Raw genomic sequence first — 15,337 nt, 5'->3', positions numbered from 1 at the left:
ATCCAACTACCCAACTAGCATTTAATACAATATGGCTTCTCCATTTGACGAGAGTCCCAACCCTTTCTTGAAAAGCATATTTAGACCAATAAAGTGGGCAAGAGCTTGTCACATATTCACATCCATTTAAAGTAATGAGGAAGGCAATGATGGATTTCCTAAGTTAAGTACATACCAATCAAGGGTATAAATACCCTCTTTACAGAATCTTTGTAGGTATGCAATTCCTTATTCAAAAATTCATGACTAATTAATAATTTTCTTTAATGCTAACTTGATTTTTGAAGTGTTCATCATCACCCCAATTAGGGTTGCTATACTTAGTATGCGCCGGTATCGATCTCTCGTCACTTGAATTCCTACCTACAATATCTAAATTACTCTATGAGGAAAAAAAAAAAACAAGTGTGCAAAATTGTGTTATTCGAATATTTAATAAATTCCTCACATCATTCGACCAAGGTATCCTATCTCAAGTTTTAAAACAAAACAAAGGGGAAAAAAACTAAATTATCAAGCACCAATATATGAATTAGGAGGCCCATTGGCATATGGGCTCAAACTCTTGAAAGCAGAAGTCCAAAAGATAGTATTTGATCCAACATCCAAATTCGAACCTGACCCGTTGCCATTTATCCTCACATGCTCCCTATAATGAGAAGTGAAAACAAAGTATGAAGTACAAACTAAACATTAAACAGACTACAACAGAGAGAGCGGAGTCGAGATTGAAGCATGAGCTTGTCTGCAATTCGTGCACCATTCTTTTCCCTCCTCCTCAAAACCACTGAACTAAATGGAACAACAAGGTGGTCGCTTCAACCTGCCACTGCCACTACACCTTCAAGGCGCTGTGTCATAGTGGGCACCAGCGTTAGAAGCAAGAACCGGAGGCCATTGCAGAAGGGTAGGAACCCCAGCATCGAAGCAATTCAAACTGTACAAGCCTTGAAGCGAGCCAATATTAAGAAAGACAAACGTTTATTGGACCAAGTCTGGGACTCCAAGCTCAGCCGCCTTCTCAAGCTCGATTTGATTGCTGTTCTTCGTGAACTCCTCCGTCAGAATGAATGCGAGTTGGCCCTCAAGGTTCATACTTTAAATCATAACTTTTTTCATTTCTATCTGCAATTGCTAAATCCTACAAAAATTTATGTTATGGGAATTATGATACAATATGAGGGAGACCCACTTAAGTTTTCTTCTTTGCAAACTATATTTTGTGAATTAATTCAAATTGCATCTCTGGATTAGTATACAATGTCTAAAGGCTTAATTATTTGTTAACAACCATTATGTCAAATGGGTTCTTGGTCTTTTTTTTTATGCAAGTTTTTTTTTCCCCTCAAAAATATATTCTTGATTTCTTAACTTTAGCCCACTGGCAATTTAGTCCCTGGAATTTAAAATGATCATTTTAAGTTACTTGGATGACATGATCACATGACCACACTAAAACTAAAAGATGATGTTATCACTCCATTAGATACTTTAGGGACATAAAAAAGTGATCACTTTAAGTATGTTAAGGACTAAAAAGGATCGCTTTAAGTTCTTAAGAATTAAAAGCGATCATTTTAAGTTATTAGGGAATAAAAGCAATGACCTTCAACTCCAAGGACTAAAATGCTCATGAGCTAAAGTTTAGAGATTTTGCACTTTTTTCCCCTTCAAATATACACCTGTTTATTATTTATTTATTTTACTGAGAAAACGGAGTAACATCAGCTTTTCAAGCATCCCATACTAAAGGGGGGATGGAAATATTATTACAGGTAAAACAGCATTTAAAATTAAAAAGAGAACTTAGCTAAATTATAGCTACAGAGTTTTTCACTCTCCTAATCCATTCAAAACTAGATTTGGTGAAGAATCTAACAGTATTTACTGCATCATAAATGAGAGGCTCAATTTGCCAAAGGGTATCATCCATATTACCAAAGCGTATCCCCTCCCTCCTATTTCTTGCATTGCTAGGAATTGAGCTCTTGAATGAACTGTATACACCCTTTTACAACATGTCACATTCATGCTCTCTAATATCTTATCCATGAAAACTGACTCGTATTTGTCTAATGAATTATGGAACATTATTTGCCTTTTAAAATTCTTTTATATTTCTGGTCATTTTGCAATTAATAGTTTTTTTTTCTTGTTATGAAGTTATTATTATTTTTGGTAACAAGTAGAATGGACTCCAATGCTAGTATTTGTTGGCTTAATTTCATTGCCTTAACTACTTTTTGTTTTGGCTAAATCTAGGTGTTTGAAGATGTTCGGAAGGAATACTGGTATAAGCCTCGAGTGTCACTGTATGCTGAGATGATCACAGTATTGGCTAGCAATGGATTGTTTGAAGATGTTGAATTACTTCACTCATATTTGAAAGCAGAACATGGTTTAAATCCTGAAATTGAAGGTTTTAATGCTCTCTTCAAAACTTTGATTAGCTTTAACCGCACTGAACTTGCAATGGAATGTTACTACCTGATGAAAGAAGTTGGATGTGAACCAGACAAGTCATCCTTTAAGATAATTATAACTGGCTTAGAATCAAATGGAGAAACAAAATTTTCAGCTATGGTAAGGCAAGACGCTCAAATGTATTATGGTGAATGTCTCGAGTTTCTTGAGGAGGAAGAGATTATGGTGAGCAATAATTGACTTTGTAGGATAAAGTGTATGGTTATGTCCTGGTAAGAGGATGTGCTACCGCAACTTTTACATGCTGGAAAAGTACTGCCTACATTTATGGCGAAACCAACTGAAATATAGTTCTCATCTGTAAAACCCTTTGGAGATGCATTGAAGTTTCACAAAAAGGACCGGCCAGATTGGCATTAATCACTCTTTATTTTTGACTAAAAGAATCAATCACTTAATACATGCTTAACAACTATATGCTAGAATAAGGAGAAGCTGTTATCTTACTTACATTGAAACAATACAAATTATGAGTTTTTATTTTATTTAATATCCATTTTGATCATGGTTCTTGCTATTTACATGTGTCATTTATGGCCATCCCCTGTTGTCATGACCAATAAGAGAGATGAAAATTTCTTAAATAGTTTGCCTTGTATAAAATGGCTTGTGTATTGGAGGTGGTGATAATTGCAAAATTGAGCGTCTAGCTGGGAGCTTATGCTGCCTATATGTCCATGTTAATTCCATTGCTGTTTCAACAAGAGGCAAACAGACATTGACGTTCACCTTTTCATTTATACTTGAATTTCTTCCAAAAATGCATAATTTGGATGGCAAAAATGGAACAACATTTGTTACCTTGTTTCCATTTCTTGTGTCTGCAATTATTTAGTTACATAAATACCATGTTTGAGCACTCTCTTGTAGGTGAGAACTGAGAAGTGAGAACTTTTGCTTGTCATTTGAGTTTTGCAATTATATTTGATTGTCTTCCTTCCTTTTTGTTTTTTTAATTTTTATTTTCTTTGGTTATCTTTCTTGTAGAAGCAAATACTGTGTGAATTATCTCCAAAAAGAACATAATTTATAAAGCAAGGATTGTCTGTATAAGCCAGGATAAAGAGAAGGAAAACAAGGTACATGAACTGTTACTTTTAATAATTACAGATTCCATCTACTGTAATACTTTCTAATCAAGATATCATGAAGAGACAAAACTGGGACCTTGAATTCCTATTTTTTTAACTTTCTTCTACAACCTTCTCATCAATTTGTTGACCATAATCTCAACTTTGTGGATGGCTGGAAGTTTTGAGTGACTAGATCTAAGTGTAAAGATGAGGTTAATTCCCCCAATACAGACTGAAACCATGATTAAGACTTCAAAAGTTTCCAGTTGCAACTTGCAAGCCATATTCCAGAATTGCAGCAAAAGCTTTTATAACTAGAATTGTTTCCCTTCAAATGTCTGGCCGAACTGCCAATTTGCTGGAGCAACATTGTAAGATGCAAGCGTTCTTCTACTGCTGGTGGTCACCTCAAAAGATATAGGCTGTCCTTTAATATCAATATTGCAGTGCCAGAGTTGTCCCCAATTTCTTGCCATAGGATTCCACCCTGTTCTTGATCCCTTCACTTTCACAGCAACCACTTCACCATCCAAACCTACATTGGTAATTAACACTTGAAAGAAGTGAGAATTTCCACTCAAACTGAATCTCATCCCGCCACTTCTCGCACACTTCACCCTGCACAAAATTTGACATAAACAATGTTTCCCTCAATTGCAAGATACTAGAAAACAGAAATCATAGGAAAGGAAAGAACTCCAATAAAATTTCTATTTCTGTGTTTGATTTGTTACCTCCTGTACTGCACTGGCACATTATCAGCACTTCTCTCTGCAATTTCAGTAAATGCAGCCTCTGACATCTCAAAATGCTCCTTGGGAAAATTGCACCAGCCACCATAATCAGCTGAAAGCCCATAATTTGGAGGACAGAAATCTGTGGCAGTGAGAACAATAGAGGGGCTTCCCTGCCGGCACCATAATATATGGTCAACACATCTGAGCTCATAGCAAGCCCCACAAGTACTCCCTTTGTTGAACAAAATGGTGCTTAGTCCAGCACTGTATTTCCCATAGCTAGTCTTGTGGAGATCTCCATAACCACAAGCCCCTTCTGCAACATTAATAAACAGTAGCCCTTGCTCACTTGCTAGTAAAGTTTATATCTTGTAAACGTGCAGCATCATTATGTAGTAAAAGACAGTAAAGTTACAAACTTTGAAACTATAGAAGCAAGAAAAGTACCTGTTGTGATAGACCCATTTGTTTCTTTGGAGTATGTTGCAGTTGCAGTCTTCCAGTCTTCATTCTGGGCATTAATCTCACATGCTTTCAGTAGAAACAGGAAGAAAACTGTGGCCTGAAGAGCACCCATTTGAGATAAGATAATGAGGCTTAAGTGAACAATGTTTTCTTTCTTCCTTTTTGGGGCTCTTAGCGGGACTGAAGGTTGAATAAAGCCTTAACTTTTTTCTTTTTTTTTTTGTAGAAACCTTGAAAAAGAAGAAACTTTGACAAAGAGCCACCAACTTGGGAGTCCTTTGGTTCACATTGTGGGATCTTTGCCTCTTTCAGCAGGGAAAGACTGAAGCGCGTGTTGGTGTATAGAAAAACAAAATAGGGATACGCTTTCTTTTGTTTCTTTGAATTTTTTTTGTTTTGTTCTTTTCAGCTGGGATTGGGGACTGGGCAAAGGAAAATTGTTGCCTGCTGCATTTGGCTATATTCGAGAGAGAAAAAGGGTTTGAGGCTTTGTGTTGGTGGCAGACAGAGATAGCGGAAAGCCATTATAAAATTCAAAATCTAAATTATATTTTCATTGGGGAGCTTGGCCGCTTGGATACATTTCTGTTTATTTGCATAAATCATGGTTTTCGTATGGGCTCTTCTTTTGAGAAGAAAAACCAAAGGAAAGACCCCACGTGGAATGAAAATTCTAATATAGGAAGCAGATACCAAGACTATAATGTTGCGGGGGGACCCCCCCCCACAGGGGAGTGGAAATTGGAAATTGTTAATTTACTTAGCTAAAAACTATTGGAAATTCTTACGTTCTTAGTTGATACCAAAGATTATAATGTTTGTTAACTAGGTTTTATCTTTTAGACTGTGTCCAAGGAGTCATCTTGACATGCCTAAAATTATAATAATTTAATTACAGCCCATGCAATATGACAAGTTGACCCTACACTCTTACTTACTGGTAGAAAAAGAGCTGAAATAAGCTCAAAAAGCCAAAAATAAAAAACTGGTGCTTTGGGTTTGCCACGCGCACTTGAAGTATTGAACATAGACTTTGACAGATCCATTAATTGATGCTCAATGCGGTGCCACTAAAGATCTCACCATAGACCACTAAAGATTCCACCATAGCCTAGTTCACCGGACAAATTACACTTTGTATTTTGGTTAGGTGTTCAGGCATTACAAGAGGAGAGGTGCTGGAATCCCTAGAATCCTAATACACAAATTAAGTTCAGCTACTACAGGAAGGTCCATTTGCATTTTGCAGCCTTGCTGGTGTGTTCATTAGGCCCAGCTTCTCTTGGAATCACTATTTACATTACATCAAACAAGTTATCAATCATGCCAGATCCTAGTCATGCAGCCTCGTAAAGCCTAAAAAGAGATACAGCAGAAAAGGCCCAATGAGCTTAATGGTTTAAAACCCCAAAGAATATAAACAAAGGGACCAGATCCATGTCTAAAATTTGAAACGAAAAAAACAATGATATCTCCTAGACCAAGAAAACAAAACTTTCTCGTTTTTTACATAAAAAATCCAATGAAGAATCCAAAAAAGGGTTTATCAGAGAAATTTATGTATGAATGTCAACCTTCTTGATGATCATACTAAATTACTATGACATCTTTTAAAGAGACAACGCTGCTAACTGGAGCATTGTTGACCTTATTCCGAATGATGGCGTTGCATCCATTACCATTACCACTGTTATTAGTGCTGATGTTCTTGTCAAAGTGATACAAATTGTATGTGGCTTGATCCAGTGTTCCTTCTCTGTAAACAAAGATACTTTCATCTTCTTCCATGCGACGCCACTTCCTATTTCGGTCATGTACTCGATGGAGTGGCATTCCCCTATTCAAAAATAAGTAAATAAAAAAAAAATGAAGAAGGCATATAGTATCTGAGATAGCTTAATAAAAAATGATCCCACGTCTATAAACATGTCAGTAAAGATGCTTAAAGGTTTTGGATACATTATTTTAGCATTTGTCAAGATTAAACTATCAAAAACTTGAGAGATAACAGCTGCTTCTTCATACTCGGTAACTGGATGTGTATAAATATATAAAGTTACAAGGATAACTAATTCAAACAAAGAAATTTAGTGTTTTTTTTTTTAAAGCCCTACCCTATTAGCAAGATGTTTAAATATAAATAAGAATGGCACACATAACAAAATAAAAAACAACACGCATAGAAGATTGGACTGAAGGAGCTCATTGCTATTGGAGCTCAAGGAATTAACACAATGAAAACAGAAGAGTAATACTATGACAACATATTTTTCACAAGTATTCGATATGATTGGTTGATTATTTACTTTTAAGATTCATTATTCACACTAATTTTGTTACGCATAATTGTGAAACTTATTATCGCACTTACTGCAAACAGAAAGAAGAAACAGTAAAGTGAAATACAAGTGCATGTGTCCCCCTCATCTTCTTACTCTGCCTTCACAAATATAAAATTATCAGTAACAACAGCGTTGAGTAATGAGCCATAGCTGACCCGGAAGCAGGTTCGAGTGCGAGTTTCTATGACCCATCAAAAAATCTTTTCTTTTTTTATTGGACCACGAGGCAGAAGAACACAGTCAGACCATTATTATTTTTTATTTATGGTGGCATTTAATTTAAAGGCAAAAAGAAGAACGCTCTAGAAAAACTGGGCCAATCGTTTAAATCCGAGGCCTGGTCCAGAGAAAATAAATTTATGCATATAAGCTTAAAAAAAAAATAAAAAAAAAAATATACTTTTATAAAAACAGAAATCAAAAAATAAAGTGAATTAATCATTTTCAGGGCCAGGGGTGGTAACCTGCTTTGCATCCATTAACCCCAAAAAAAAAAAGTGAAATAGGCAAATAGCTCTCCTATTCATTGAGTCAACTTTACATATATATCCCACTCCATGGATATGCAGTGTAACAAATAAATGAGAAAGGCATAGCAAGTGGAAGATATTGTGTTATTGTCCTCTCAACCAAAAAAAAAAAATTGTGTTATTGTATAATTTATTGGACAAAACTTAAAAGAATTATTTATTAGGTATTGTATTTTAATTTTTCCAATTAAATTCAACCATATTAACATAGTACACAATATGATTGAATATAATAGTTACAGTGTTTTGTTAGAGTCTTGTGATTGGACTCAAATTCCACCATTTGTTGCAAGCAAAAATTTGTCCCTCGAGAACATAACACTAATTATGTTACATCGATAAATACATATATGTGTTTAACTTTTAAGCCTAAATTACACATCTAAATAATTGCAACTAAATTTTATCATTATTCATAAGTAAATAAATTTTTAGGAACTCTTTTTTTTTTTTCTTTTTTCTTTTTTTTGACAAAATTTTTTGGAACTCTTAAGTCTTAATAGAGAGAGAAAAGCTCTCAATGCACATTAGCACCTTTGTGCATGTAGTCTTCTATTTTTTTTTTCTCTAGAGTTTAGCCTCTTTCAACATGTACTCTTGTAATTATTTTTATTTAGAAATAAAATTGCCGCTTTACCTCCAAAAAAAAAAAAAAAAACATTACCTTAGTTTAATCCTTATTTTTTTCTTTCTTTCTTGTGCAAATAGTTCTCATTGTTATTTATTTTATACTTATTTATGTTCTTTTGAGTATATAATTTATTCCTTAGCATTAAACCTAATAAAAACAACTATTAATGGAAAAAGTAATTTCTTAGCCAGGAAAACGACCTAAAAAAATATATAAGAGTTGTTGGGAAAAAACACATAAAAATAAAAAAACTGTTGGGAACTTAGAAGTATTGCACAAGAAATGTGGTGAAAACTGATGCATATGGACATAAAATAAACATGGGAAGGGCAAAAGTCAAGAATAATATGTAGTAGCGACAACTACCAATATTTATTTTTGTACAGAGATTGCATATGAAACCCAATTAATTTTGCACCATTAATTTTGTTGCATTTCACATCAATCAGTCCACAATTAGTCAATGAAGTATCCAAGGAAAAAAAAAAAAAGATAATTAAGCAAAAAATCCAATTAAAAAATATATAATAAAAAAATATCCAACAAAAATCTTTTTCCCAATATTTCTGCGAGAAGTTTGACTAAACCGACATTCAAACTAATGCTTTTCTGTCAATAACTTCTGCACCTGACTCCTTCATCTTTACTTCAAGCAACTTCTTTTGTTTTTTTTTTTTTTGGTTAATAAAAATTACTGCTAATTTTTTTATTAAAATAAAAGAAAAACAAGAATACAACTCTACTTAACAAGTTTTTCTGACACACAATTCAAGAAAGAAGAATACCACTCATAAATTGTGTCGTATATCTAACAAACACAATGATAAGAAAAGAAAAATACGTAATAATAACAAATACTACTCTGTATTGGAAAAGCAGCAATCTTTTTTTCTTTTTTTTCTCTTTAATTTAAAAATTCAGATAAGAATGGGAAAACCAAACCTGATATGGAAAAGATCGGAGATTTCAGACATGTCGAGGTAGAAGTTAACAGCGTCGATGAAAGCTCTGTAGGTGTAGATATGAAGTCCATCGATCCTCGGGTAAGGCAGTCTCGGCCTAGGCGGTGTTGTCTCCACCGAGAGCCGTGAACCTCCGGCGGAGTACACGTACTCCTTCCATGCCACGGGGGAGCCGTTGGAAGGCAACGGAGGAGGAGTTGGAGGAAGACCCACGAAGCCCAGAGTGGCCATCATTGGCTCCAGCTCGTCGTGGGTCATGATGGGTTTGAATGTGTTGGTGAACCACAAGGCTAGCTTTTTCATACACTCTCTCATGCATTCTTCCATTGGGATTGAGGGTTTGAGAGTTTGAGACTCTCTCTCTCTCTCTCTTTCTGTGGGATTGGTTTCTGGGTTCTGGGTTTAAGTTCAATGTTTTGGTTTTTATTATTTATTGTATATACGGTAATATTATATTATATATAGTAAAATACAACTAGTACCGATGATGAAGAGGGAACGTTCTGTTTTGGTGAGTAGTTAGTGAGAGTGAGGAGTCAGGAAAGAGAGAGAGAGGCCATGAATGTAGGGATTCTATTCGAGTTGGGATTCTTGGAGGGCAGATTTTGAAAGGTCTAAGCTTCCTCACTTTTACAGTTTTACCCCAACTTACTCTATTTTACTAAAATATCATTACTAAATAAATCGAGATATTCATAAACAACTCGTGCTTAATTTGATAAATCTTATTATGTTCGTTCATTTGGCAAATGACACAGGTTACGGCTAAATTTAGGTTTGTTCAACTATTCAAATTTGATTCAAAAAAAAAATTCAACTATTCAAATTTAAATATAATAATTTATTGTTTCTATCATTTAAAAAAAAATATATATATATATTCATTGACAACTCATAAGTGACAAATATAAAAGTAAAACAAAAGAATCTGAATTTGGTAACAATGGAGTATAAAATATGTTTTACACCGTCCATTAAGGGATTGCCACATCAGTTTTTTACTTAAAATTTAATACATCTTACCACACGTAATAACATCTCACAATAAATTCACAGTTAAATTGGATTCTCAAATGGATATTACAATTGATTGAGCGTGGTTATGTCTATTTTTTAATATGTAATATGATGATGTGGCATGTTGAGATTGAAGAGGTAAAACTTGGGTTTTACTCAATATCCTTATTGAATTTAATCTCAAAACAAAATAATAGGGAAAGAACTTGGTTTATACAACAACACAAACTTAGTCCCACAAACTTTGGGTCAGCTATGGGTCATCAATAAATTAAATTGAGTCAGCTACATGAATTATTTTCTTCATTCTATTTTATATTAAGTCATTCTCTATGTTACCTCCCTAATTGACATGTATTTTTTAATTACTTCTACTAACGTTATTTTTTTGCATTTTTCTACCATTTTTTTTTTTATCATTTCCTCAACTTGGATCAACTTATTATTTCTTATTGGTTCATTATTCAGTCTCTTATGAACATGAAAAACCCATCTCAAAACCTAGGAAATATACTATAAAAATAAACATCATAAAACCTTCCTACCCTTAAAATAAAATAAACATTTTTAAGCTTGACCACATCAAGAATTATTCACATTTCCGTCTTCCTTCTATTTGGATGCTTAGTTGTCTTATTTATTTATTTATTTATTAGACTTAGGGTCCGTTTGGATACTGCTTATTTTGCTGAAAACTGAAAACACTGTAACAAATAAGTGAAAAGAACGTGCTGATTATTTTTGGTTCTATTTACTATAGCTCAGCTGAATCTATTTAAGGGTCGCCTTTTTACTCTTTTTTTTTTTCTTCTATTCACTCCTCACCCACCCTAGCTAACGCCTGTGTCTTCAAGAAGAGAGTTCCACGCCCACCAAAGAAATCCACGAGGAAGACCTACATTGGTCTGATGTCGGCGAAGAGCTTAGATGAGAAATCCACGAGGAAGACAACCCAGTCCGACGCTAGTGAAGATCAGGTTCCCTCTAGTGTACTCTTCCTTCCAAAAACCCATTTCACCCTCTTCCCCAATTTCACTCCTCTCCCACCCATGACACCTCTCTTCCCATAAACCCATTTCACGCCTCTTCCAATTTCACTTGCGAACCCATTTGTTTAATTTCTGGGTAAATGGGTTTTTGAGTTTGTGAATTATGATGGTGTTTGATATTTAATTGAATATGTTTAGTTATTAAATTGTGTGTTTGTGTTTGTGTTTCTGTGGCAGGGTCGTTGGTTTCAGCTGTAGAGGTCGTTGGTTTGTGATGATGTCTCTCTCTCTCACACAAACAAGCATAATGCATTTTCATTTTGTATGTAGTCTGTAAAAGCCTCTCGATATCTTTCATTGTGACTCACTCATTTCTGTAGGTAATGAGATCTGAAAGTTTTGTTTTTTATATTTTTTTTCTTGGTTCACTTCATTTTGTTTTTGTTTACTGGTTACAATTACAAAGTGGGTTTTGTTTGGTTTGGTTTCGTGGGTTTTATTAGATTGAGTTTTGGTTGGGGTTTTGGTTTTTGTTCCATTTTATTATGCTAAATTTTTCGCTAAAGATTGGATCTATTACAATATTTGTGATATATATGATACGCGTACAAATGAACATCTTTGAGGAAGGTATCCCCACTTCCAATTTGAATGATTAACAATACATATCATTTCTTGTACTGTATTAAAACTTATAAAGTTTCCTTTTTGAAGATCCAAGAAATTACAGGGTTTGGATAAAGTAAGACTTTTTTGTCTTTTTAATTGACATAAACTCAAGTTATCTATTAAAATAAGGACGATGCATGGATAATGGTCGGGATAGCTTAGCTGGTAGAGCAGAGGACTGAAAATCCTCATGTCACCAGTTCAAATCTGGTTCCTGGCACATGATTTATTTGTATGAGTATCCGTTTTACAAATGAATTGATATGGGTCAACATACATATTCATTACTAGTCTATATCATGATAGATACTTATCTATCTAGGTGTCTAAGAATATACCCACCTAATGCCCCAAGAATATTATATATTATATAAACTATAAACTATAAATTATATAGCAATGAATTTCTTATATAAAAAAATTATAGAATTAATAAACAGTAAATAGAAAGTAATAATAAATATATAAATTAAAATTAAATAAATAATAAAAAAAGAGTACCTCTTTGCTTTCGTCTGCAAGATCCTTTTTTACTTTTACTTCCACAGCCCCTTATGATACGACAGATCCGGCTCGGTTATTGATAGAGTGAATATATCTGCCATTTCTTGAAATCTCTCTTCTGATTCAAAATCGTGGTGTAACGAGTATCCCCCCCTGTTCCGGTCATGAAATAAATCAAAAAATGGATTTTTGTTCAAGAATGAAATCTTATTGGAACTGTCCATATCCAGTTCATCCTTCGGAACCATATCACATCCCGGATCGGATGAAATAGGATGAATTGAGACGGTATTTTGTAAATAAGTAATTATCTTGAATATATTAACTATTTCTTTATATTCCGATAGCCTGGAAGGGACAAAAGAAACATCTTGTTCTTTCTTCAACAATTTCTAATCTTTCAAATTGGTTAAGACTGTCCAGTTTGTGGCCGCTTCTATATGGTACCAGTTGTTGTTTCATTAAATTTGCTTCATTAATAGGCTCACGATTCGACTTTGACCGTTATGGGCTGGTACCAAGATCGAGTCCTAAACAGGCAGACCTAATTTTAACTGCGGGTACAGTAACAATGAAAATGGTGGTATACAATCGGGATACGGACTGATGGAGATCTTTATATTGGAGCGCTTTTTCTATTATTTCTTTCTGTCATATCTTTAATAGCAGGTTGGTTACACCTACAACCAAAATGGAAACCGAGCATTTCGTGGTTTAGAATCTGAGTGTCATTTCTTAATTATTTTATTCTTTTTTTTTTTATTCCAGTAAAGTAAATGGACTAAAAAAAAAAAAAAATAGAACCATATATTCTTGCACAATTTATGTTATGGCATACGCCTTTTTTTTATCGAGACATATCCATCTCATTTAAATAACTAAAAAAGCGTGTTTTTTTAGTTATTTAAATAAATCCTCTTTCCCCAATGATTGGTGAACCTGCGGATCCATTTGCAACTCCTTTAGAAATATTGCCCGAATGGTATTTCTTTCCCGTATTTCAAATACTTCGTGCAGTGCCCAATAAGTTATTGGGGGTTCTTTTAATGGTTTTAGTACCCCGCGGGTTTATTAACAGTACCTTTTTTGGAGAATATTAATAAATTTCGTCGTCCAGGAAGTAAATGTTAGAGATTTTGATTTAAGTTCTTGGATTTGATGGTAGTGAAGTTTGATTTGCAAGGCTGAATGACATAATATTGTGTTTTGGACATGCCGAAGAACGATAAAAAATAAAAAATTGTCTTATTGATCTGTATGTTCAATGGAAAAACTTAAGGTTCATGAATCATGAAGTCCCCCCCCCCTTTTAGTATAGTTTGGTTGCTATGAGAACTATGGAGCCAATGGTGTTTTTGTTTTTTAACATAAACCACAGAAAGTTCTCTGGGTTTTTTTTTTTTTTTTTTTTTTTTTGTGTGGATCTTTCGTGTTCTAAATCACAGGTACATATTACTTTCACAATATTCTCATTACTGTGATTTGTGTGTGTGTTTTCTCTTTGTTTCTTTCTATTTTGAGAATTGGATTTCAATACTTTGATTGTTGTTTGAAACATGTGATGATCAAAGCTATAAACGGAGATGTGGATCTACTGGGTTTGTTTTTTTTTGTTAGTTTTGCTTAAGATTCAGACTTAGCTTTATGATCAGCTTTATTTTTTGTTTAGCAATGAGATTGGTTAATGTATTTACATATTTATGGACCTACATTGTGTAGATTGAGATTGGAAAATATCTTATTCTCTCTATCTATAATTAATTTTTCTTTTTGATTTGTAAGCATAAATGTACTATGTAATGTATTTCTATCGATGAATGGCAATTACAATAACCTGTGCTTATGATTGCTATTGTTATTCGGTTAACAATAGGGCTATAATTAATTTGTATCTTATGATAATGGGAGTTCATTACTATACCAGCATTCAGAGAAAATGAAAATTAAGTTGAGGACAAAGCTGGGATTATGCATTAATTTTTTATTATTGATTACTTATGTAAGAAGGATATGCTTATGTTTGAAGAAATATACTAGAATTATAAGAAGGAAGCTGAGTAAATACCTCAATAATGGTATGTGTTCATGTGCTACATTGATATGTTAGGGTTCTATCTAGATGATTTTGATTCAGTATTTCTTTGTTGATGGGGTATGAGGGTATCTATCTTATTAAACTAGTTTGTGTTTTGGATTATTACTTACTCTTGGGCTTGATTTGGTTTGCTTGATTGTTCCTTTTGTAGTTGTGGCAATTGTTGCAGCAAACTAGTAGTTCAACTTGTTACCAATGAAGTTGCTTATTAGGTTGATATTATTTAGCTCTCTTATTTCTTCCATTATATTGATTACTTACATATGCACCTTATCCTCTATTTTTCTTTTTCAAGCCCAAGATATGTCAATGTCGGAAACGAGTAACTATCTCTCTAGTTATGATAACCATTTTTGTGACGTTGACAACTACATCATTAGGACTTCCCTGAAACTTCATACATTTGGTAGGAGGTTTTAATCTTGTCGCTATTGGTCACCAGTAAGAACCATATCCAAGTATTAGCAAAATATTTGTATTGTGCATTAAAGAACTAATTCGTTATATTCATGTTTATGTGTTTTATTGTATTGTGCAGGATGACGACCGTGCATGCAAGTTCTTCAAGTGGTTAGACACCAACATTTGTTGTACGCATGGCACAGCCACAACACCTATAGCTCCAAATTCAAGCGATTGGAGCATGTAGTGAAAGTTGCCAATGAAGAGTTGAAGCAAGCACACGCCCTGATAGACGCAACATTGGAAAGAGAGTGAGTTGCAAAACAAAAGGTTAAAAGAGCCAAGGCTGCACGCACGATTTCTGAAGAGAAAGCAAAGAGGTTGACAATAGCTCTAGTAGTCTCCTGGGTCATGTTTCTAGTATTACTTATCTTATC

At 34.0% G+C, this 15,337-nt stretch overlaps 3 protein-coding genes and 1 non-coding gene across 7 annotated transcripts; 2 read left to right on the top strand and 2 right to left on the bottom strand.

Annotated features, from left to right (window-relative positions):
* Positions 1–665: 665 nt before the first annotated feature.
* LOC115968905 (protein THYLAKOID ASSEMBLY 8-like, chloroplastic) lies at positions 666–5,464 on the top strand. Of its 4 annotated transcripts, none has more exons than XM_031088442.1 (4): positions 666–1,089; positions 2,263–2,649; positions 3,472–3,563; positions 4,986–5,464. In XM_031088442.1, exons 1-3 carry the CDS (start codon positions 736–738, stop codon positions 3,508–3,510), a joined length of 780 nt encoding a protein of 259 aa, XP_030944302.1. In that variant the 5' UTR covers positions 666–735; the 3' UTR covers positions 3,511–3,563; positions 4,986–5,464. The 4 variants fall into 4 exon arrangements, with proteins under 4 accessions (XP_030944302.1, XP_030944304.1, XP_030944303.1 ...); XM_031088444.1 differs by lacking the exon at positions 4,986–5,464 and adding an exon at positions 4,784–4,860; XM_031088443.1 differs by lacking the exon at positions 4,986–5,464 and adding an exon at positions 4,341–4,427.
* LOC115968906 (expansin-A20) lies at positions 3,511–4,990 on the bottom strand. Its single transcript, XM_031088447.1, has 3 exons — positions 4,742–4,990; positions 4,292–4,610; positions 3,511–4,175 (listed from the first exon to the last, which is right to left on the bottom strand). Exons 1-3 carry the CDS (start codon positions 4,869–4,871, stop codon positions 3,872–3,874), a joined length of 753 nt encoding a protein of 250 aa, XP_030944307.1. The 5' UTR covers positions 4,872–4,990; the 3' UTR covers positions 3,511–3,871.
* Positions 5,465–6,174: 710 nt separating the features above from the next.
* LOC115969150 lies at positions 6,175–9,820 on the bottom strand. The gene is made up of 2 exons (XM_031088718.1): positions 9,205–9,820; positions 6,175–6,596 (listed from the first exon to the last, which is right to left on the bottom strand). The coding sequence occupies exons 1-2, from the start codon at positions 9,549–9,551 to the stop codon at positions 6,350–6,352; spliced, it is 594 nt and encodes a 197-aa protein (XP_030944578.1). The 5' UTR covers positions 9,552–9,820; the 3' UTR covers positions 6,175–6,349.
* Positions 9,821–12,046: 2,226 nt separating this feature from the next.
* TRNAF-GAA lies at positions 12,047–12,119 on the top strand. Its single transcript has one exon. It is a non-coding gene; the product is annotated as a tRNA-Phe (tRNA).
* Positions 12,120–15,337: the final 3,218 nt, after the last annotated feature.

Source organism: Quercus lobata, chromosome 11 (genome assembly GCF_001633185.2).
Source record: "Quercus lobata isolate SW786 chromosome 11, ValleyOak3.0 Primary Assembly, whole genome shotgun sequence".
NCBI classification, from domain to species: domain Eukaryota; kingdom Viridiplantae; phylum Streptophyta; class Magnoliopsida; order Fagales; family Fagaceae; genus Quercus; species Quercus lobata.
The sequence above is the reverse complement of the archived record's forward strand: the minus strand, read 5'-3'. Positions and strand labels throughout refer to the sequence as shown.

Excerpts from the sequence above, each read along its gene's own strand:
- LOC115969150 (XM_031088718.1), bottom strand. The coding sequence starts at position 9,551 with ATGGAAGAATGCATGAGAGAGTGTATGAAAAAGCTAGCCTTGTGGTTC. Across the intron at positions 6,597-9,204 it reads TCCGATCTTTTCCATATCAG|GGGAATGCCACTCCATCGAG; the intron begins GTTTGGTTTTCC and ends ATTTTTGAATAG.
- LOC115968906 (XM_031088447.1), bottom strand. The coding sequence starts at position 4,871 with ATGGGTGCTCTTCAGGCCACAGTTTTCTTCCTGTTTCTACTGAAAGCA. Across the intron at positions 4,611-4,741 it reads AAATGGGTCTATCACAACAG|AAGGGGCTTGTGGTTATGGA; the intron begins GTACTTTTCTTG and ends TTAATGTTGCAG. Across the intron at positions 4,176-4,291 it reads GTGCCAGTGCAGTACAGGAG|GGTGAAGTGTGCGAGAAGTG; the intron begins GTAACAAATCAA and ends AATTTTGTGCAG.
- LOC115968905 (XM_031088442.1), top strand. The coding sequence starts at position 736 with ATGAGCTTGTCTGCAATTCGTGCACCATTCTTTTCCCTCCTCCTCAAA. Across the intron at positions 1,090-2,262 it reads AATGCGAGTTGGCCCTCAAG|GTGTTTGAAGATGTTCGGAA; the intron begins GTTCATACTTTA and ends GGCTAAATCTAG. Across the intron at positions 2,650-3,471 it reads TTGAGGAGGAAGAGATTATG|AAGCAAATACTGTGTGAATT; the intron begins GTGAGCAATAAT and ends TCTTTCTTGTAG.